Below are 20,544 nucleotides of genomic sequence, written 5' to 3' on the forward strand. Positions count from 1 at the left end.
ACCCTTGGTGTCTGGGACCCATAGGGCACGGCCTTCACTGCTGTCCCTTGAGCACGGCTCCCGCGTCCCCCTCGCGGGGTGCCCGGAGCTGGGCATGGCGCCCTGGGTGTAGGACTCAGGTCTGGGAAACGGGCAGCGCCCCCGGGGCGGCCTGTGGGGAGGGGGGCCCTCCGACCCCCCAGGACCCCTGGCGCCAACACAACCAGTCAGCTGTTCTTGTCGTATGTGGCCGCGTCTTCTCTAAGCTGATTGCCTTCTCACTGAGACATCTCTGCTTTAAAATTGCCCTCGACGTTCCTGCCTCGCAGGAAAGCCCGCGTCGCAGCTCTGACAGAAGGACCGAGACCAGCGGGGTCGTAGCTGCCAGTGTGGGGACTGCCGGGGGCAGGCCATGGGCCCGCTCCCGCTGGACAGTGGGGTCAGCAAGACCAGGGGGGGGGAGCACGCAGCTCATGGGCTCCACACGGGGGCTTTCCCCTTAAGGGAAGGGACAGAGGAGGAAGGCAGCCAACTCGGGTGAAGGGTACTTCTCGCAGCTTGGGGTCTCAGGCCCTCTCTGTGGCCCGGCGACCACCCAGCCGCCAGCATGCAGAAGGGCGCACCCAGGCTGAACCCCTCCCTGCTGGACCCCCGGGGCGGGGGTCAGTGCCGTTCCCTCGCCTCGCTGGGCATGGACGCTGTCTCAGAGAACTGCTCCGCCCTGACCCCCTCAGCCCACTTCATCAGACCACAGCCTGAGGCCCTCCCGACGGGCGACCACCCTCACCCGGGCCCGTCTGACCACTGTGGTGCCGTCGGGGGCCTGAGCTGGGTGTCAGGCTCCACTCTGGGCTCAGGGACACGGGTGAGCCTCTGTACCCGGGGCTTGCGTTCTGGTGGGGGAACCGGGGAAGGCAGTGCCATGGAGATGGGAGTAGGGTGTGTGTTGGAGAGCTGCCCCGGGGAGTGTGGCGGGAGGTCCAGGGAGCCGACGCTGGAGGAGACAGACCATCACACGGGGTGGGGGAGGCCAGGCTGGGGACACCTGGGCTGACACTGCCCGAGAGAGGACTCGCAGGGCAGTGGGCACCTGCTGGGCCTGGTTACAGGCAAGCCCGCCCCAGCAGCGTCCCTCCCACGGTTCCCCAGGGGGTGGCTCAGTGTGGGCTCCCTGGCAGGGACCCCCAGGGCCCAGAGGGCAGAAAGTGCACGCTTCCCCCCCGGAGACGCCCATCCTCCAGAGGCGGCGCTGCTGGCGCGGGAGGCGGGGGCCTGGCCGACATCACTGCGGCAGAACCAGACTCTCTGCTGCTCCCGGACACAACAGCACCTTCTGAGATGACCCCTACGTGCCCAGATGCCAGGAGCACTGGACAGGACGGGGCAGGCCACCCTCCCAGCACCTGCCCCCTGGGCAAAGCTGGCCTCCCTCAGTATACTCCCCGCTGCCCACAGCACCCTGCCCGTGCCCCCTCACTGCCCACAGCACCCTGCCCAACCTCCCACCCTGCCCACAGCACCCTGCCCACACCCCCTCAAGGCCAGGGAGACTCTGCCCCTGAGCGCCCAGCCGTAGCAGCACCTTTGAGACCTGACGCCTTTCCCAAGGGACCCTGAACCGAGGTTCTGGGGACTCCCACCCAGCATCGGGTCAGGACCTCCCCCAGGACAGGGCCTTCCTCAGCCTCGCCCGGCCCCCACCCCTCCTTCTTGCAGGCCGAGGCCCCAGGCCCTGCTCTGGACTGCCCCCGACCAGCCAGCAGGCCCCGGCTCCCTGCTCCCCGGGGACACAAGGCAGAGCCGCTCTGAGCTCAGCACCCGCCGCCCCAGCGTTATTTATGACCCCCTCCCATGACACCGTGGCTGCCTAACCTGTGGCTGGATCAGCGTGTGTGGCGGAGCCCTCACGCTTGAAGGACACTGGTTCCGCGGGGCGGGGCGGGGTGGGGCCTGTGGGCAGGTCCTGTCACTAAGGTGTCCCTCGGCCCACAGGTACCCGGCAGGAAGCAGTTGCCAGATGAACGCACCCCGCCCTTTGTACTGAGCAAGGGAGGGGCCCACTCGGGCCAGGGAGCGGCCCTCGGGGACTTCCGGGAAGCCTTCCAGCAAGGCCGGGGCGACCCCCGCCACAATGGACAAGGTGTGTGCCCCGCCACACCCTGACCCAGCCTGCCTGCGAGCCCCCGACCCAGGCTGGCCCTCAGGCTGGTAAGCCTGCAGGCCCCACGCCAATCGCCCCACCCTGAGGCCCAACGCAGGCCCCACACCCCCACCCCCATCCTGGGCACCCAGGTGCCGCGCATGGCCTTCCCTTCCTCCATCTCCTGCCCCAGAAGCGCCCAGGACAGCCAGGAACAGGACTGGCATGCCTCTGCACTTCCAGAGCGGGGGCTGTGCTTCCACCCCTGGCCGGGGGACAAAGACCCCCGCGTCTGCGCAGCAGGGCCGAAAAGCAGCCCAACGCACCTGGAGAGCGGGCCGTGGGGCCGTGTAGGGCAGGGCCCAGCCCGGGATGGGGTGGCTTCCTGGAGGCGGCAGGCCATGCTGGGGAAACCAGGGCAGCCGGCCTGGACCCTCCTCCCGGCCGCCACCCGCCGGGCGAGGCCGGGGATGGGCACGCGTGCGTGGAGGTACCACCGAGGCAACCGATGCCTGGCTCCGGCCCAGCGCTTCCGGGAGACGAGCAGATTTTGGCCGAGGACAAAGAGAGTTTGATTAATCAGAAATTGGATAATGGAGGCAACACTCTAATTATTTTTTCTTCCCGGGTTTTCTGGAGAAGTATGTTTGCACAGCGTGTCGGAGGTAACGGAGAGGGTGAGGGGGCGGCCATGCCGGGGGAGAGCCCCACACCCACACGTGCCGGCCAGGGCTGGGGGGGTGGGCTGGCTCCTGGGGGGTCACTCTGAGGGGCCCCAGGAAGCAAGGGGGGACAGGTGGGCAGGCCGGAGGCACGCACACACCTCGGGTCAGCTGGGCGCTGAGCAGGAGGTCAGGGCACCACAGAACCAGGAGAGGCGGGGGCCGGAGGAGCTGGGGAGGGCACGGGTGGTCAGCGGCTGCCGGCCGCAGGCGGGACCCGACGGTCTGTGACCCCCACCCCCCGCCCGAGCCCGGAGGGTTTTAACAGGCTCCCTCCTTAGCACTTTCACGGATCCTCCAGGGACTTCTCTGCAAGAGAGTGCCACCGTCAATTTAGAAGCAAGTAGCTCCAAACCCTGTGACGTGCAGCAGGTCCCTTTGGAAAAGAGATGAACTCAGGCAAGCCATTGTCTGTGAGGCTGCGCACCACGTGTGCCCGCTCCTGCCAACGGGCGGCCCAGGCCGCCGCCATCTGGCCGTGCCTCCCGCCCGAGGGCCAGGGCCCGTGAACAGAGCGGGAGAAGCGTGGCGGGAGGGCAGGCGGCCCCCGCGGCCGGCTCCGGCCCAGCCGCCCATGGGCCGGGGGTGGGCGCTGGCCCGGGGCACCACCCCACGACGGGCCTTGCTGGGCACGCACACAGGCCCCCCGGCCTGACGCTCTGCCGCCACGGGCCTCACAGATGCTTAATGACCTGTAACTCAGGCCCCGCAGACGGTGCAGCTGGCCCTGCTCTCGGTGCTGAGTCCCCGCGGGGGACGCCACCCCTCCCGCCAACATGCTCCTCCGGGGCCCACCCGTCCTCGACCCTGAGAAGCCTCGCCGGCCCCCGTGCCCCGGCTCCTGGTGTATGGACCCCAGGGCTCCAGCGCCCGCCAGCTCTCCCCTCAGACCACCACAAGCGCCTGGGTCCACCCGTGTCGCTCCTGGCTCCCCGCGTCCCATGCAGCTTCTGCGGCCTCCTCCTCGCCGAGGCCAGCCCCGTCCTTCCTCTGCCCCGTCGGCAGACCCACTTTCAGTTGACCCCTGCATCTGACCCCTTCTCGGCGCCAGGCCCCGCCCTGGGTCAGCAGCCCCTCACCACGAACGCAGCAGTGGGCCCCACGCCGTCCGCCGGGTGGGTCTCTTTTAAAAGGGCGATCCCACCCGCCCGGCTCCCCACAGCGGCTCCCTGACCCCTGGGCCTTTGCAGCGGCCACCCTCCCCCTGGCGCTCTTCCCTGGGGGGCATACAGCTCGACCGTCGCCTCTCCAAGGCGCCGTGTCAACAGCCGCACCACAGAGACGCCCCTCCCAGCCATCGCGCTGGTTTCCTTCACGGCAACTGTCCTGCCTGACGCCGGTCACGGGGTGTCCGTCAGTCCTCGGGGCCTGAGTGTGCCTGCCCCTGCACTGGGCACGGCCCGAGCCCTCCCATAAAGATCAGCCAAAGGAACCCGGGGCTGAGCCGGGCGAGCGGGTGAGGTTCCGCTTCCCCGGGGGGGCGCCCAGGGAGACAGGTGGTCGCTGCGGGCTGGTCCCTGTTAGACAGCTCGCTTGCGGGAAGTGCCCGCCCTGGCCGTGTGGACGCCAGGGAGGACCACGCAGGGGCGGGCAGGGCTCTCCTGAATCTGCCTGCAGCGGGAATGGAGACAGGCTGGGGGGCCGGGGGGTCTGCGCCCGCCCGCCCTGGGGCTTGCCGCGCTCCCCAAGGCTGCACAAGTGTCTCAGGGCCCCCACCAGGGCTGAGCCTCAGTGTCCGCCCCGACGTCTGTGTCCGCTTCCCGGGGCCACCTCCCTGCCAGCCCACAGAACCGGCCCTGGGGCTCGGCCGCCCTAGGCTTCCTTCCTGGGGGTGCGGGGTGGCTAACCCACCTCCTCCAGGGTTCCCGCCAGGCCAGTCGCGGCTGGCAGCCGGGAGCACGCCACACAGAGTCCGGGTTCTTCGAGGGCCGGCGTGGGGCAGTCAGGGAGGCCGTGTCCTCGGGGCTGTGCAGGAGGGCAGGCGTGCGGTCATCGTGTGTGCTCACGGGGCAGCCTTGCAGCCCTGAGTCTGAGGCCAGCCTTCCCTGACACTTGGCTCTGCGTCGCCCCTCCCCAGCCTCCTGCGTGGGCCCTGGGCAGCCCGGCCACGTGCCCCTGGCTACCCAGAAGTTCCTGGGATCGCCGGAGAAGCTCCGGACAGTTAGACCAGGAACCTGTCCTCCTGGGACTCCAGGAGACAGCAGGGCTGAGAAGCAGGGGGGAGGGCAGGGCAGAGAATTCATTCCCTGTGCCGCCATCTGGAGTTGCGTGGCGAGCAGCTCCAGCCCCCTGAGCACAGGCCGCGCCCCACGAGGGCAGGCAGGCGGCCCCGCTCTCCCTGCAGCGAGCTGGGCCTCAGCCAAGAGCGGGTGTGTGTCTGGGGGGGCGCACCACACAGATAGACACACAGCCCCTTCAGGGGGAGGGCAGACACACCCTCGGCAGTGGGCAGGCAAACAGATCCAGAGCGGAAGGTCACCCTGGCCTGCCGAGGGGCACGGAACTGACTCTTCACCTCCCGTCTGAGAAAATCAGTGTTTGTACAACACACGCGCTCTACCCCAGACGCCAGCGTCTCGCCCGTGAAGCGTGAGGCACGCTGAAGGCACAGTGCTGCCTAACCCAGGGCCTCTTGTGCCATCGGCCCCGCCCCGGAGACCCCCACGTCTCCACGGTTACGGCTCAGAAAGGTGTGCACCCCGGAGGAACAAGGCCAGCGGCTCAACACCATCACCCTCCGTGCGGGCCAGGAAGGGGGAGCCGGTTACCCAGGAGCCCAGCCCTGCCTGGAAGGGCCGGCGGGGGCTGCCAGCACCTCGGGGTCTTCCAGGCTCTTCCCCGGTCCGCTGGGCTCTGGGCCACGCCGCTGCTCCTCACTCGGGTGAGGACACTGCAAGCCTCCCCAGAAGCGGCCACCGCTGACGGGCGCAGGGGGTCGGCTGTTCCTCCCATGTTCCAGCCTCGGGCAGCCTCCGCCCTTTCTCGCCTGACCTCTGGTGCCCCTGCCAGACCCAGCTGCCTGAATGGCCCCAACGTCCGTGCCTCAGTCCACGCTCTGCCCTCTGCCCGCCAGGCCCACCCCAGCCGTGCCTGTGTCCTTCAAGCTCCAGTTCAAACGTCACTTTGCCCACAGGGCCCAGCTAAGTCCAGTCCCACCCAGGGGCCCCCTGACGACACCCACCCTCAGGGCTGAGTTCTCTGAGGAGCAGACACTTGTCCCTCCTGGGGCGGTGAGTCAGTCCCGGGAGGGCAGGGCCAGTCCACTCCCACCCCAGCACTGGGGCCTAGGGGAGCAAAGGCTCAGTAAACATTTGCTTAATTGAATTTGGCCAAGGAGCCTCCTCCAGACGGGAGCAGAGGGACACGATCTCCGGTGCGGGGGGGAGAGGGAGAAACCAGCAACCCTCCTAGCAGGTGGGCCCCTGAGTCCCCAGACAGACACAGGGCTCCCAGCCTGGGTGCCGCCCTCCCATCCCCTTTCTCTGCTCACAGAGAACCCCGATTCTCGGCCTAGGCGGATTTCTGCCACCGACGCCCGGGGAGGCTCGGCTGCCACCCTGAAGCCAGAAGAACCCTTCGGGCCCCGGGCAGCAGGGCACTGAGCCCCGGCCCAAGGCCCGCTCCTCCGCCCACCCCCCGCACCCCAGGGCCCCCACCGCCTTTTAAGGGAAAAAGAAATATCGAGCCGGGAACATATCGGAACGGCAGCGGGTCGATATTCGCCTCTCGCTCTAAACGCCTGCGAGGAACCTGCTCGGGTGCGAGAGCGACGACCGAGAGTCGTGCGTCCCCCGGGGGCCCAGGCCTCTGGGGCCCACGCCTTCCGCTTCGGCCCAGGCCACGCGCCGGCCCCTCGCCATCACCATCGCCGCCCCGGGAGGGGGCCCCCGCCGCACCCGCAGCTCGCCGGCCCGCGCCCCGCGCCGGCGGCCGCCCGGGGTCCCCGGCCCGCCGCACCCCCGGGCGCGGGCGCCCCTGGCCGCACCTGCCGGCGCGCGGCGCCCCTGCCCCGCGCCCGGCCCCCGCACCCCGGCGCCCGCCACCCCGGCCCAGGCGGGGCCCCCACCCGCACGAAAGGCCCGGGCGGGGTCCGGGGGCCGCCCGCTCACCTCAGGGCCGCGGCCGAGCTGCTCCGGCGGCGCGGGGCGGCGGCGCCCGCGCGGGGACGTGACCGGGCCGCGGGCGGCGCACACGCTCCGCCGGCCGGGCTCCCTCCGCCCGCTCTCCCGCGCCGCCGCCGCCGCGGGTCCGCCCGCCCGCCCCGCGCCGCGCCGCGCCGCCGGCAGGAGGCGGAGCCGCCAGCGCGCAGTGTTGCCGGGCCAACCGCGGGCGGAGGCCCCCGCGCCCGCCGGCCCGCCGCCCATTGGGCGGGAGCGGCTGACGGACAGGCCCGCGGCCCAGCGACGGCGGGCCGAGGGGGCGGGGCCGGGGCTCCGGGCGCTCCGCGGCCCCGCACGCGCGCGCCGCCCGCTCGGCCGGCACCCGGAGGGGCCCTGCGGTCTCGCTGCGTCGAGGCCGGGCGCCCACCCCGCTCCCCGCCGCTGCCCCCGGGAGGCCGAGTGCGCGAGCGGTGCGTGGCTCCGGCCGCGTCCGCCGGCCCCGGCCCAGATCCCAACCTAGCCTGAGCTCCGCGACCTTGGACACCCGGTTGACCTCTGTGAGGCCTGTTTGCAAAGTGGGGCTAGTGGCACCCGCTGCCCTGACTTGTCGCGACGGTCGCCTAGGACGTGGGAAAGGGCCGTGCGGACCCAGGAGGTTTACGCCAGCGACGTTTTGCCACCATGGAAGGGGGCTTCGTCGTCTTTGCTGCTCGGGCCAGCAGGGTTAGGGCTCATCAGGGTTCCTGGCAATCCTGCCACAGAGCGTTTGCCTTGGAAGGGAGGGTAGGAGAGTGGGAGGGGCCCAGGAGCGGCGCCTCCAGACCAGCGAGGCGGGAGGGAGCCAGTTCTGTTGAGGCCAGGGCCCATGGGCGCCATCGGGAAGCTCACAGACTGCTCGGATGCTCAGCAAAATGCAGCGAAGGGCAGTCTGCCAGCTTCTGCTTTCAGTTTCAGGGGGAGCTCATCTGTGGGCCTCGGAGCCAGGAGCCCCTCGTCCCTGTGCTTAAAAAGACTCAGGCCAGAACCGAGATGTCAGTGCTCCCCCGTCCTCCCGTGCGCGCCGTGCGTCTCAGAGCCCCAGGTACACGCAAATGCTCCTGCAGATGCCCCTCGCTAACCCTTCTTTATCCCCCTACACCTCCTGGTATGGTCACAGTACGAGAGTCAGGCCACTTGTTGGCTGAAGGAGATGGGGTGGTGGGCCAAGCCCAGGGACCAGACAGATGGCGGTGTGGACATCCCGAGGTGGATGACTCACCGAGGGCTAGACTGGGTCTGACGTGTGCTGGCTGCAGGTGGCCCCTGAGGACCAATGGGAAGTGGCCGACCGCCAGGCCGGGTCAGGATGGGCTTCTGCCCAGAGGGCCACTCAGAGACCAGTGGTTGTGACAGACCCTGCTCCGGGGTGGTGCCGGGGAAGCTGGGGGTGAAGCACAGCCCCGACCCCGCCGCTACCCCCTGTACACGCTTGACGAGTTACTTCACCCGGATGAGCCTCAGCCGCTGCTCCTGTCACAGGGAACACGAGCAGGTGGTCGGTCCCGAGAGGGTGATTCCGATGGGAGATGCACGTTGACACGTGTTCAGAGAGGGGCTGGGGCACCTGGGGGGCCAGGGGTCCAAATTCAGCTGTTTGCAGAGGCACGTGTAGCTGTGAGCATGGGGAGACCCCGCAGGGCAGCCAGGTATGAGATGAGGGGCCCGACGAGCCTGGCTGCTGCCCGCCGCCCCCCCAAGCCCCCCAGCCCCCTGACTGCGGAAGTGAGTGTTTCCCCCACCTCGAGCAGCGACCATCATCCTCCTTTCAGCAAAGCGCTCTCTGCACTCAGGATGGAGGGGGCCCACGAGCTGGGGCAGACCGCCGAGCGTGAGCCACGTGCGGCCGGGACGAAGCCAGAGGCCCAGCCCAGCTGGAGCCCCGAGGGTGCCAGCCACCCAGGCTGGGGCGGGTCAGGGGACGGTAGCAGCTGCTGGCGGCCCTTGGATGGGACTGCGCAGCTTGGCCTAAGAACCGCGGGAGAGTTTTGGGTCTCAAAATTTGAGGAGGAGGATGGCGAGGTTCACCTCCATTTCTTTGTACAGCCTTCACGTTTATTTACAGTAGGCCTGGTCCCGCAGTGTGCAGTCAAGTGCAGAATCAAGTATGAAAACGTCAGCAAGTCAGCCCAGGGACAGGAAGAGAGTCCGTCTGTGAGGCTCAGGCCAGGCCGGGAGAAGACGGGTGACTGGCATGTCTGGGAATGGCCCGATGGAGGCTGGGGGCCAAGAGGAGCCAGTGCGGGGAGTGGGGCAGGATGCCAGAACGAGGGGAGGCACTTGTGAAGCCCTCAGAGGAGCCGCTGGAGAGGTGCAAGCTGGGAGGGGGGCGTCCCAGGGCCGTGGCGTGGGGGCATCTTGGGAGGAAGACGTGGTCACCGTGTCAGGCGCTCCTGAGGGGCCGAGGAAGTTGAGGACAGAGCAGGGTCCCCACGAGCCAGGGCAGGTGCGAGGGTGGAACGAGGGCCGCAGGAGGCTGAAAAGACGGACAGGCAGGTGGAGGCCAGGCCTGCTGAGGTCTGGGCACTGGGGCGGATGCCAGGCCCTGGGGCCGGGTCCACACTGCCCGGGAGCACAGGACCAGAGAGCACAGCGCAGGCTCCGTGGGAGAAAGGGGGACGGGGCTCCCTGCTGATTGAGCCCACTCAGCACTCAGGAAGTGGCCGAACCTCCACCCCAGCAGTTCTACGCCTGGGGATCACGACCCTCGGTCCCAGCCATTCCTGGCCCAGCAGCTGCGCTGGACCCGGGTCTCCCTGGCACAGGCAGGGGTCACGCTGTTGCCCCACGAGGCCCAGCTCCCCCGGGGCCTCCGGGGCCCCTAGGACCTGGAATGCCTCATCTATGCGGGTCAGCTCCAGGTGGACGACGGTTCTGCTGACTTTCGCCCTGGCCTCCCCACCGCCCTAGGGCGCCCCCTTCTGGCCAGCTCTTCTCCGAGCCCCACCTGTCCATCCTGCTCACCCCAACCCCGCCGCTGGGTCTCAGGCTGCCGGGGGTCCTGATGGGTTTTTCTGACGGGTTTCTTTGGGGTCTGTGCACCACCACTGCCACCCCCCCCCCAACTAGAACAAGCCAGATCTGGGTTAGTTATAAATAGCCAGGCCTTCGACTCTCCTTTTAGCTGAAAAGCAGCGAAGTGAGCGAGCAGAGAGGCGCACCCCGCACGCGTTTTATTTTTAAATCTCCCGTTTCCAAATGAGCCAGGCCCAGCAATGCTGGGAAGGAAAGCCCTGGGCAGCTGAAGGCCTTGCCTCTCCCTCCCGCGTGACTCTCGCTGCTCACCTGTCCACAACAGCACCTTCCCTGGGCTGGCTTGGGTGCGGAGACCCCACTCAGCCCTGATGGGTGGTGCAGCCCCCAGGCAGGAACCACATCCCTCCGTCGGCCAGCACCGTCCTTCTCGGAGGGTCAGACTGTCACCTCCGCACTGTGGGCTGGGGAGCAGCAGTCCAGACGGCTGTGGCCCAGCGGGACTGGCTGGGAGGCCCGATTGGAAGGCCCCGGGTGTGCTTATCTGGTGGTGGCCGGGCCGGAGAGCGGGGCTGAGGGGGAGAGGGTGCTCAGACCCCCCGAGGGGCGGGCGGGGACCGCCGAGAGGTGTTCCTGCAGGGCGGGAACTGTGCAGCCTTTGATCCCCCTCCCACCCCTCACCCGCATCTACAGGCCCCGGCCTGCAGCTGTAACTCCGTGGGCTCTGAGACCCTTGCTGTGCCAGGCCTGTGTCCGGGCACACGGGGATACTAGTCCCTGACGCTAGCCCCCTCCCACCCCTCCTGCTCTGATACCACACTGCCCCCTGCCAGGTGGGCTTGTGCCAGTAACTACACCAGGCTCCGTGAGGGTGAGCGGCTGTCTAAGATCACACGGCTGGATAGTTAGGAGTCCACCGTGGTTAGCCTTCTGCCTTTAATCTGTGTGTGTCAAACCACGGGACTTCCCTGGCAGTCCAGTGGCTAAGCATCTGCTTTGCCATGCAGGGGACATGGGTTCGAGCCATGCTCAGGGAACTAAGGCCCCACGTGCTGCAGGGCGGATGCTGAGCCCGTGAGCCACGACGGAGACCTAGGGCCGCCAAAAGTAAATATTAAAAAACCCCACAACTTAGAGAAGCCAGTACTCTCGAGGCAACAGGAAAACGCTTTTCCTGAGCTGTGAGTGCCCTGAGCAGAAATGGGCAGCGCTGGTGGCTCCACCTGACGCCCCAGCAGCGCGCCAGCCAGGGGCACCGGGGGCACCGGGGGCCCTGCACGCGCTGCCCTTCCTCTCCGCAGGCCCCTGTCACGCGAGCTCTCGAGGACCCAGGGCGGAAGGCTGTGCGATGTCTTCAAAGGGGAAGTCCCTGGGTGCTAATTGGCACTCAGAGACCTGTAGGCTAATTAACCTGTTTATTTGTCTCTCTGGAGTAAATTAGAGGGTTGAGCCAGGGAGGCAGGAGACAGCGGTGGCAGCTCCAGCGGGGGACTGAGGACGGCTTCACGGCGGGCAGCCTGGGCTGCTGGGGCGGGGTGGGCTGTCGGGCGCCCTCCTTGGGGGCCCACTCCCTGCCCCGTGGGGGCTGCTCTGCCAGCAGCTCTGAGCACTCAGGAGCACCCTGGGGTGCTGCCTGGCCGTCTCTGGGGTCTCCTCTCGGCAACCAGCTGTATGCTGACGCCCCGGGTGGGCAGGCTGGGAGGACTAAGTCAGAAGCTTTCACGGGGGTTGGGCAGGCGGCTCCAGGCAGGGCCCCTCCCTGCTGGGCACTGGGCCCCTTCAGACCCCTCGGCTGGAATCTGTGGACCACCCGCCCACTGTGGTTGGGGGCGCAGCCCTTTTTACGTGAGACGCTGTGCTGTTCACTCTAAACCTTCCTGCTGGCCAGCTTTCTCTCCCATCCCCGGGGCTGGCCGGGTATCCCAGACACATCACGTTGTGGGTGGAAGGAGAGACTGATGCCCCCCACCTCCACCCCAGGCTTCCCTCTGGTTCATGGTGGTTGGGGAGGGTCATGGACCCCCCGTGTGCCTGGGTCCCGCAGGGGCGGCTGCTGCCCCTCAGGCCACTGTTCCAGGTGGGTGCCCCCCAATCCCAGGTGGCCAAGGGCTGGACCTTTTGGGACCCTCCATGACCTCACAGTTCCCACCCCAGCATATCAGCCGTGGTTTCAGGCCCCTGCTTGGCAGCAGGAGAGGATGGGATTTGTAATTTATCTGGTCGAATACTGCAGGCCCCCCTGGCAGTCCTCCGGCTTCCAGCACACGTGACAGGTGGTGGGTGGCCACCGGCCCACGCTCCATACCCGCTCCCACCCCGCAGGGGCCCTGGGCATCGTCAACAGCGGCCTGATCCCCTCACTGGTGTGGAAGCTGCAGCGGGAGGAGGAAGAAATCCAGGCGCTCCTGCTGGACACGCTGGCCGCCTGCCTCACGGAGGATGCCACCGAGGCGCTGGCCAGCCGTGCGGTGCCCTTCCTGAAGGAGAAGCTCCTGAGCGCCAACAGCGGCATCCGCAGCAAAGCCGCCCGCACGCTCATCGCTGTCAGGTGAGGCCCCGGCTGGCCGCCCCCCGCCCCCCGCCTGCTTGTGCCCTGGGGGAGCAGGACCCCTCCACCAGGGCGGCCCGATAGTCCTGTGCCCCAGGAGGCCCCCAGTCCCGCCCCCTCCCGTGAGGAAGGGAGGCCCAGGAGGCGCCATCTGCACAGTCGGGACAGGGAGCCCAGGGTGTTGAGTCCCTCGTGAGCCAGGGTCGCCGTGCTCACCGCCTGTGCCCGGCGCAGTGTCCCCCTGGAGGGCAAGGTCCAGGTGTGGCAGCATGACGTCATCCCCATCCTGGTGCACCTGCTGAAGGACAGGGACGAGGAGGTGCAGGCCAACGCGGCGGGGGCGCTCATGAACGCCGCGGTGACCACCGAAGGTGAGGCGGCCCGGGCGGGGGTCTGCCGCCTGCCCCGGGGTCGCCGTGCCCCTGACTGGCCGGGCGTCGCCCCCTCCGGGGCGGTCCTGGGCTCCGCCCTCTTCTTCCGGGCCCCTCCTTGTCATCCTCTCGTTCCCTGTTTTGGAATTCTGCCTCTGACCCGGCCCTTTGTGAACCAAAATTCTCAACTGACTCGCTTGCCACACCCGTGAGCCAGTCCTCCTGAGGTCCCGGCGGACAGACGGTGGAGCCCCGCAGTGCTCTCCTCAGTGGGCAGGGGCGGGGGGCGAAGAGGAACTGAGGTTACCCCCCACCCTGACTCCCACACTCAAGTCAGCACCCTGGGTGGTCGGAGGGGCCCGGACTGGTTCCCTGCCTGGAGGTGGGGTCCGTGCAGCACCTTCCGCCGCCTGCACCTGCCGGGTCCACCGAGCTTCCTTGCTGTCCCCCCCTGCCGGCTGCCTGGGCCTCTGGTCCTCAGTCAGTGGCAGACCCCCCAGCGCTGGGAGTCCTGCTGCTCCCCATTTGCCCTGAGGAGCGCCCCCGCAGCTCCCCGGCCACCCCCACCCCCGCCCGCTCTGGGCCACGCACAGTGTTTCCCCCGGGCGTCCTGGGTGGGCGCCTGGAGGGCTGGGGGCTCTCAGGGGACCCTGGCGACACGGGAGTTCGGGGACGTGAGGCCACTTTCCCTGAGCTCCCGCGGCAGGCCAGGCCCCGGTGGTGGGGGCGCGGCCAGTGGAGACGCGGATGCCTCGACCTCTGAGGTCTGCGGCTTGGGGGCCTGGGGGCACGAGACAGAGCAGAGGGGCGGGGTGTCTTGGGGGCGGGGGTGTGGGGTGGACCCACAGGATGAGGGGGGCCGCCTGGGCCAAGGGGGCTGGCCAGCCTGACAGCAGCGAGAAGTGATTGATGCAGGAGGGTGAGGGCAAGCGTGGCCTTTCAGCGGGCGGGGCGGGGGCAGCGACTGGAGTTTAACTTTCAAGAGATCCTTCGTGCTGCCTGGCGAGGCACCTGGTGGCTGGGGAGAAGCCAGTGTGGGAGCTGGTGGGGCCCAGGCTGCGGGCAGGGACGGCCAGGGGGCCTGGGAGGTGGGCAGGGCTCCCCCCACCCCAGGACGACTTGGCACTGGTGGCTGGCAGGGAAGTATGCAGCCCTGGACGTGGAGGCCACCCAACCGCTGCTGCAGCTGCTGACCTCGTCTCTGAGCAAGGCGCGCCTGAACGCCATCAAGGCCCTCACCATGCTGGCCGAGGCGCCCGAGGGCCGCAAGCTCCTGCAGTCCCACGTGGCCACCTTCCGGGTGCTCGAGGAGGACCTCAGCCCGGCTGTGCAGCGGGCGGCGCAGATCGCCATCAAAGTCATCGAGTGGAAGCCCTGAGTCTCCTACCACACCCCCGGCCCCGAGACTCCACGCCCGAATAAACGCACGGGGTCTCTCTATCTCGGTCCGAATGGTGGCACCCAGTGGGTCTGGAGTGGGTCACGTGTCTCCTCTCTCTTGCCAAAGGGGAAACGCCCGGCTTGGGAGGACTGGGTCACAGGCTGACATCGGGTCCAGGGGACGGGTGGGAGGCCTCCCTGCACACCCCTGCTGCAGTCGAGGCCCCTGGGAGGGCAGAGAGCAGGGATGAGGCGGAGGAGGGGGCTGGACACTGGGGTGAAAGGGCCCTTGGGGTGCGGCCCTGCTCCCTGGATCAGCCAGCTTCCCACATGGGACGGCAGGAAGGAAGGTCATGGGTACCACCGCTGTTGGGCTCTTGCTGGAGGAGGGTGAGTTGTAAGAGGACCCCCCCTGCACCCCAGGGATGAGTGCTTGGCACAGGGTAGCCCCTTAAGGCCTCCCCCTCAAACAGCTGAGCTCCCCAAAGCCAAGTCCCCTAGGTGAGCCTGGGCCGGCCTCCCCCGCCCTCCCGCTGCTGTCTGCAGGCTAGAGCGTCTGTGTCTGCATCTGCGGGGATGGGAGGTGACGTGGCAAGGGAAGCAGGCTGCTGGGATGGGCTCGTGAGGGGACGAGGAGGCGCGGGCCCCGGGGGCCCCCAGCCCACCCTGGCTGGCGGTCTGGCTCCGTTTCAGGGTTGGACTCTTTTGCCTGGGCTGAACCAGGGCCTTGCTCTCCGGGACTCACACCAGCTTTTTTCCCCTCGTTCCATCCGCAAACAGCAGCCCCACTTCCTGTGGGAAAGAACCTCCCACGAAACTAGCATCCCCGGGGACTGAGCGCCTTCCCCGCGTCCTCCGGGGACTGAGGCCTTCGCTTACCTAGGAGGGACACAGGGACGCCTGCCTCCCGGGGATGAGCCCCAGGCAGGGCCCCTTGTTCCGGGAGGGGCCGGCTGCCGGGCCCAGGGGGCTTTCAGCTTAACTCTCATAAAGCGGCGCTGTGCTCTGAGGGGCCCGTCGGCCGGCCCCGTCGCCCTCCGCCACGGCGCGCTGCCTCCAGCGCGCCACCTCCTGGCCGCCGAGACCCGAGCACGGGGCCCCTCCCTCCCTGCGGCCGCCGTCCTGGCCCTCCGCCCGGGCCCGGTTGCGCCCGCTGGTCTACTCTGCAGAACGATCCTCCTTTCCTAACCTGGCCGCTCTGTCCCGCTCTCCCGCACCGTCTCGCCTGCCTGGCGGGCTTCCTCTACCAGCTTCCCTTCTCAGCTAGAGAGGCCCGCTGTCTTCTTTCCCTGCAATCTGAGTCGCTACCGCCAGCTCCTCTCTCTCCTGGGTTCCGGACCCCTGCAAGCAACTTGATACAGACCCTTAAATGTCTCCCGGTGAGAATTAACACCAACCCTTCACCAACTGCTTTGAAAAAAAGCAAATAGGCAGGGATACTTCCCAGCTCATTCCATGAGGCTAATATCACCCCCGTCCCCAAACCAGGCAAAGACCTCACGAGGAAAGAAAACTAGACCAATGTCCTCTACATGAATAGACACAGGAGCTCAACCAGATGCTAGCAAACCAGACCCAGCCGCGTGGAAAGAGCCTCATATACCACAACCAACGGGCATTTCTCCCAGTGATGCAAGATGGGTTCAACGTGCGACGAGGAACCAAGGGAACAGCGAGCGAAGAGAATAAAGAGGAGAAACCACACGGTCACCGTCACAGGCGCAGGAGAAAGCACTTGGCAGAATCCAACACCCATTTCATTAAAAAAAAAAAAAAAAAAAAAAAAAACCTTAAAACTAAAACAAAATAAAAAACTCTCGACAAAAACATCCCTGGTGCTCCAGGGGCCAAGAACCCGCCTGCCAGGGCAGGGGACACGGGCCCAGGCCCCAGGCTGGGGAGACCCTCCACGCCCCAGAGCAGCTAAAAAGCCAGAAATACTGAGCCCCCCACTGCAAGCACTGAAGCCCGCGTGTCCGAGGGCCTGGACTCTGCACAGGGGAGGCCACCCCAGGGACAGGCCCCCACTCGCTGCAGCTAGAGAGAGCCCAGGCACAGCAGTGAGGGCCCAGCACAGCCAAAAATAAACACGTAAATAAAGCTTGAAAAACAGCAACATAGGGATAGAGGGAATTTCCTCACATGATCACATCTGCAAGAACTCACTGCTAACATCACACTTGACCGTGAGACGCTCAATGCTTTTCCTCCAAGACCGGGAGCAAGACAAGGATGTCCGCTGTCACCGCTCCAAACTCGACACTGTACCGGAGGTTCTAGCCGGGGCCGTTTAGGCAAGAGAATGAAATAAAAGGCATCCGGGTTGGAAAGAAGTTGTCCGTACTTGCAGATTACATGATTTCATGTGTGAAAAAATTCCAAGGAATACACTTTAAAAATGTAAGAATTAACAAATTCCACAAAGTTACAGGTTCCAAGATCAAGATACAGTTTCTGTTTTTCTGCACCTGAGCAATGACCCACCTGAAAATGCAATTAAAATGAAGGGTAGGGGACGAGCAGAATCCATTGTGTATAAAATAAATAAGCTACAAGGATGTACTGTACAACACAGGAAACAAAACCAACCTTTTAATATAGACGGAGTGTGACCTTTAAACATTATGAATCACCGCGTTGCACACCCGTAACTTACCTAGTATTGTACATCAACTATATCTCAACTTTAAAAAAAGCCTCATTCACTGAAGCATCAAAAAGAATAAAATACCCAGGAATCAACTTGGACACGTGAAACTTGAGTGCTGAAGACAGCATGCTGTTGAAAGAAATGGAAGGGGCCCTAAATGCCGGGAGGACGTCCCACGTTCACGAACCAGAAAGACCGGACGCAGTCAAGCTGGCAAAGGGCGTCTTCACGGCACTCGGAGTCCGCGTGCCCCACACGGAGCCCCGCCTCCTCCCGTGCCTGCTCCCGTCCTGCGTGGCCCAGCGCTGGGGCTGCGGCATGTGCTCAAGCTGGAGAGCCATTGCTGGGCCCTCCTTCCAGAAGCCCAGTGACCCACGTCCTGTGACTTCTGCTTGCTGGCTTCCCTTGGTGCTGATTGGTCCCCTTGTCTTTTCTGCTGCTGACTTGCCTGGATTCCTCTAACAGCCTCCTGGTGGGTGTTCTCGCCTCCTTTTCACCTCCCCAGCAGCAGTCAGCAAACCTGGTCCTATCCCCTCATGGCTGAAGCTCCCAGCGACTCAGCATCCCAAAGCATGTGAGGCCTGCAGGCTGGCCCCTGCCCACACTTGCCCTCCCCGCCCTCACAGCTCTGCGCCCGGGCCTGCTCACACCCTCGCCTCACCTGTCCTCCCACACACTGCCACTGTCACCCTGCTGGCTTGGCGACCTCTGCATTAGTCGAGGGAGGCCTCTTCCCCGGGGCGCTCCTGCCGCTGTGAATGTGTGCGGAGGGCCCCCTTTACTGGGTTTCCTGACTGAGCTCAGTCTCCTGCCCTGTGAAGCGTTGGCTGATCTGGTCCTTCCTCCTGGGCTGGTTCCACGGCTTGAAGGTGGTGACGGCCCCGGGCAGGGCACAGCGGGCCCCACACTCGGCGCTGCCCATCACCACCAGCGCTTTGCTCTGCTTCCCGAGACCACGAGTTCTGCCCATGACGGTTTCCCAGCAGTGCTGGGCACAGCAGGCACTCAGACATGTCAGCTGAAGGACTGAACGGGGGGAGATGGGCTGGTTCTGACTGCACCTTCAGAGGGTGAGTTTGCAATGCTTGTGGGCCTCCCCCAAATCCCTTTGACGTATCTGAGACTTTTTCTAAAGACGCGAATCATTTATTCTGGTCTGAGAAGAAGAAAGAGGACGGGGTGGCTGAGGAGGCCCCTGCAAAGACACAGCCCAAGAGTGGCCTCAACCCGACCGCTAAGGGGATCCAGCCCAGGGCTCGACTCCCAGTAGCAGGCAGACTGGGAGGCGCTAGGCAGAGCTCGGCAAGGAGGGCCGCTTCCTCTCCGTCTGTCCCTGAGAGGCGCAGCCAGACAGAAGCGGGCTGCAGGGAGGCCTGGTCCTCAGGCAGGGAGCAGCTCAGCCCACCACCGTCCAGGCAGCTGCCAATGCCTCTATCCGTGGAGGCCCTGGCCTGCGTGACCTTTGGCGGTGGGCTCAGCCCCTGCGGGCGGGCATCTTTGCCAGCAGCCGCACCTTTCCAGAGGAGGAGAGAACACTGCCAATAGAGGTGGGCACGGGAGGGAAATGGCGGCAGCGGACGCAGGCAAGGCTCCCAAGGATATCAAGAGACAAAGCACTGGAATTAGCGTGGAGGCCAGTGTCCGTGCGGCGGGGCGGTCTGTAGGGAGTGGCTCAGCGAGCAGAGGACAGGCGTGCTCACCGGTGCCTGCCCTCGCCGCCCGCGGGCCGCAGCCCTGGGGCTCGGGGCGCGCGCTCAGCGGAGTGGCCCGGCGCCTTGTCCGTGGGCCGCCCCGGGACGTGCCCGCCCCCGTGCTGCGGTCAGTAGAAGTAGACGTGGCAGAGGCCCGTGAGCAGGAGCAGGAGGAGCCCGCAGAGGCCGAGCACCTTGCTCCAGAGGAGCTGCTCCTCCAGTGCCTCCTGCTGCTCCGGCCCTCCCGACGTGGCGCCGTGCGCCGGGCCTTCAAGCACGTCATCCTGCTCCGCCTCAGGCACGACCACCTCTTCCGGGGCCAGCTTGGGGCTGGGCAGCAACTCCAGGCCACAGAACACGTCCCAGGCCTTCCAGAGGCAGCCCCTGTCCTCTACGAACATGTCTGGAACCGAGGGGATGGGCAGGGTCAGGAGGCCGGCACACAGGAGGGGTCTTCCCAGGGTCTGGCGTCTCGTGGGGAGCCCCGAAGGGAGGCCAGTGGCCCGGCTCCCGGTGCGGACAGCACGCCTCAGCCCTGGCTGCTCTGGTAGGAGCGCCTCCCACCAGCCTCGGGGGCATGGAGAGGAGGCCGGGGGGCCACGATCACCTGGCATCAGCAGGGACTTCAGCCAGCCCAGAGCCTGGCTGGCACAGGGCAGGCCTCCCCTGTGGGCCCACACTGAGCCCAGCTCTGCAGGTCCAGGGTGAGAGGCTGCGCCTCGGAGGACAGAAGAGCCCCGCTGCCCTGCTCTCTCTGTTTAGCAGCCCTGGGAGTGTCTTCTCCAGGCAGCACCAGCCTCACGGCCCGACCCGAGGACCTTCTGGGTCCTTGGAAGGGGAATTGGTGGTTTTCTCCAGGAGCGGGGGGGAAGCCCAGGAATTACAGGCAAATTTCCATCCGTATCTCTGGGCCAAATCAGTGAAACGCCTCCCTCTGGGGCTTGGCCTGCCTCCGGCATCTGGCAGTACGGCCCGCCCAGGCCAGCACCACGGCCAGCTCCACGCGCACGTGGCTGGGAACAGTGCCCTCCCTGACGACAAGCAGTGTGTCCAGCAGTGCGTGCGACCTGCTCTGCGTCTCCTCCCCTTGGGCAGCGGCCGCGCCAGATGAGTCCCGAGGCTGAGGCAGCACCTGGGCTTGTGGAACTCACCAGCCACTGCTGCTGGGGCCTGTGTCACGGGGGAGGGGCTGCCGCCGGGGACCCCAGAGACGAGGCCCAGCCTCTCAGATGCCACTGTCAGCTGCCAGGCCCAGAGGGCTGACCCACCATGTGGCCACAGCCCAAGGGCTGTATGAAGGGAGGTGGGACAGGCCAGTGGCCGAGAGTGTGTGCTCTAGAGTCAGCCCGCCTGTGCCCGACCTCCCCGGCCCCACCACTGCTGGGTCGTGTGCGGGCTGGGGCCCCACCACTGCTGGGTCGTGTGCGAGCCGGGGCAGACACTTCCTGGGTGGGGCCGCAGTCTCCCCGTCTCTGAACTGGGATGATAATGGCCCCGTCACACCCAGCGGCTGGCACATCCCCTGTGCACAGCAGGTGTGCACAGCGTCATCATGGTCGTCCACCCACGACTGAGGACAGGACTGCGAGGGGCCCCAAGGACAGGCCCTGCACACTGGCCCTGATGGGCAGCTTCCCCCGTCCAGAGCGTGGCACCCTCCAGAGACCCGGGGCCGCCTGGCTGTGGGTGTCAGGAGAGGGCCCCTGGCGGCAGTGGAGGCGGGGCCCCAGGGCGATGCCCCCAAGCCGTGCCTACCACAGCGCCCTCCGCGCCGCGCCCCGCCCCAGTCCCTTGCTGCAGACTCAGCACTAATCCTGTTACGCTCTAATCCCGCTTGCATCAGAGCTTCGGGAGGTGCAGGCGCCCTCCCCACGGCCCCACGCGCCTCTCTGACCCCCTGCTGAGCGCTTTCCCCTGGGCCTCCTGGAGACCCCGACCCAAGCCTCTCCTGGAC

General features: G+C 66.7%; 3 protein-coding genes across 5 annotated transcripts in view; 1 reads left to right on the forward strand and 2 right to left on the reverse strand.

Moving 5' to 3' along the window:
- Positions 1-7,042, reverse strand: part of GNAZ (G protein subunit alpha z) — a 28,864-nt gene extending 21,822 nt beyond the window's left edge. The window contains exon 1 of the mRNA XM_018044404.1: positions 6,951-7,042. The gene's annotated coding sequence lies outside the window, so the exon portion shown is untranslated. The remainder of the gene's footprint in view (positions 1-6,950) is intronic.
- A 281-nt stretch (positions 7,043-7,323) lies between these two features.
- Positions 7,324-14,309, forward strand: LOC102184932 (radial spoke head 14 homolog). 3 transcript variants are annotated; one of them, XM_018044407.1, is made up of 5 exons: positions 7,324-7,664; positions 7,890-8,022; positions 12,273-12,498; positions 12,733-12,869; positions 14,009-14,309. In XM_018044407.1, exons 1-5 carry the CDS (start codon positions 7,623-7,625, stop codon positions 14,245-14,247), a joined length of 777 nt encoding a protein of 258 aa, XP_017899896.1. In that variant the 5' UTR covers positions 7,324-7,622; the 3' UTR covers positions 14,248-14,309. The 3 variants fall into 3 exon arrangements, with proteins under 3 accessions (XP_017899896.1, XP_017899897.1, XP_017899895.1); XM_018044408.1 differs by having other exon boundaries at positions 7,324-7,596; XM_018044406.1 differs by having other exon boundaries at positions 7,324-8,022.
- Positions 14,310-18,718: 4,409 nt separating this feature from the next.
- The window catches only part of LOC102185208 (sodium/glucose cotransporter 1), a 47,172-nt gene continuing 45,346 nt past the window's right edge, over positions 18,719-20,544 (reverse strand). The window contains exon 15 of the mRNA XM_018044370.1: positions 18,719-18,993. Coding sequence (XP_017899859.1) covers positions 18,719-18,993 — 275 coding nt within the window. The remainder of the gene's footprint in view (positions 18,994-20,544) is intronic.

The sequence above is a fragment of the Capra hircus genome, unplaced genomic scaffold, assembly GCF_001704415.2.
Source record: "Capra hircus breed San Clemente unplaced genomic scaffold, ASM170441v1, whole genome shotgun sequence".
Classification (NCBI taxonomy): domain Eukaryota; kingdom Metazoa; phylum Chordata; class Mammalia; order Artiodactyla; family Bovidae; genus Capra; species Capra hircus.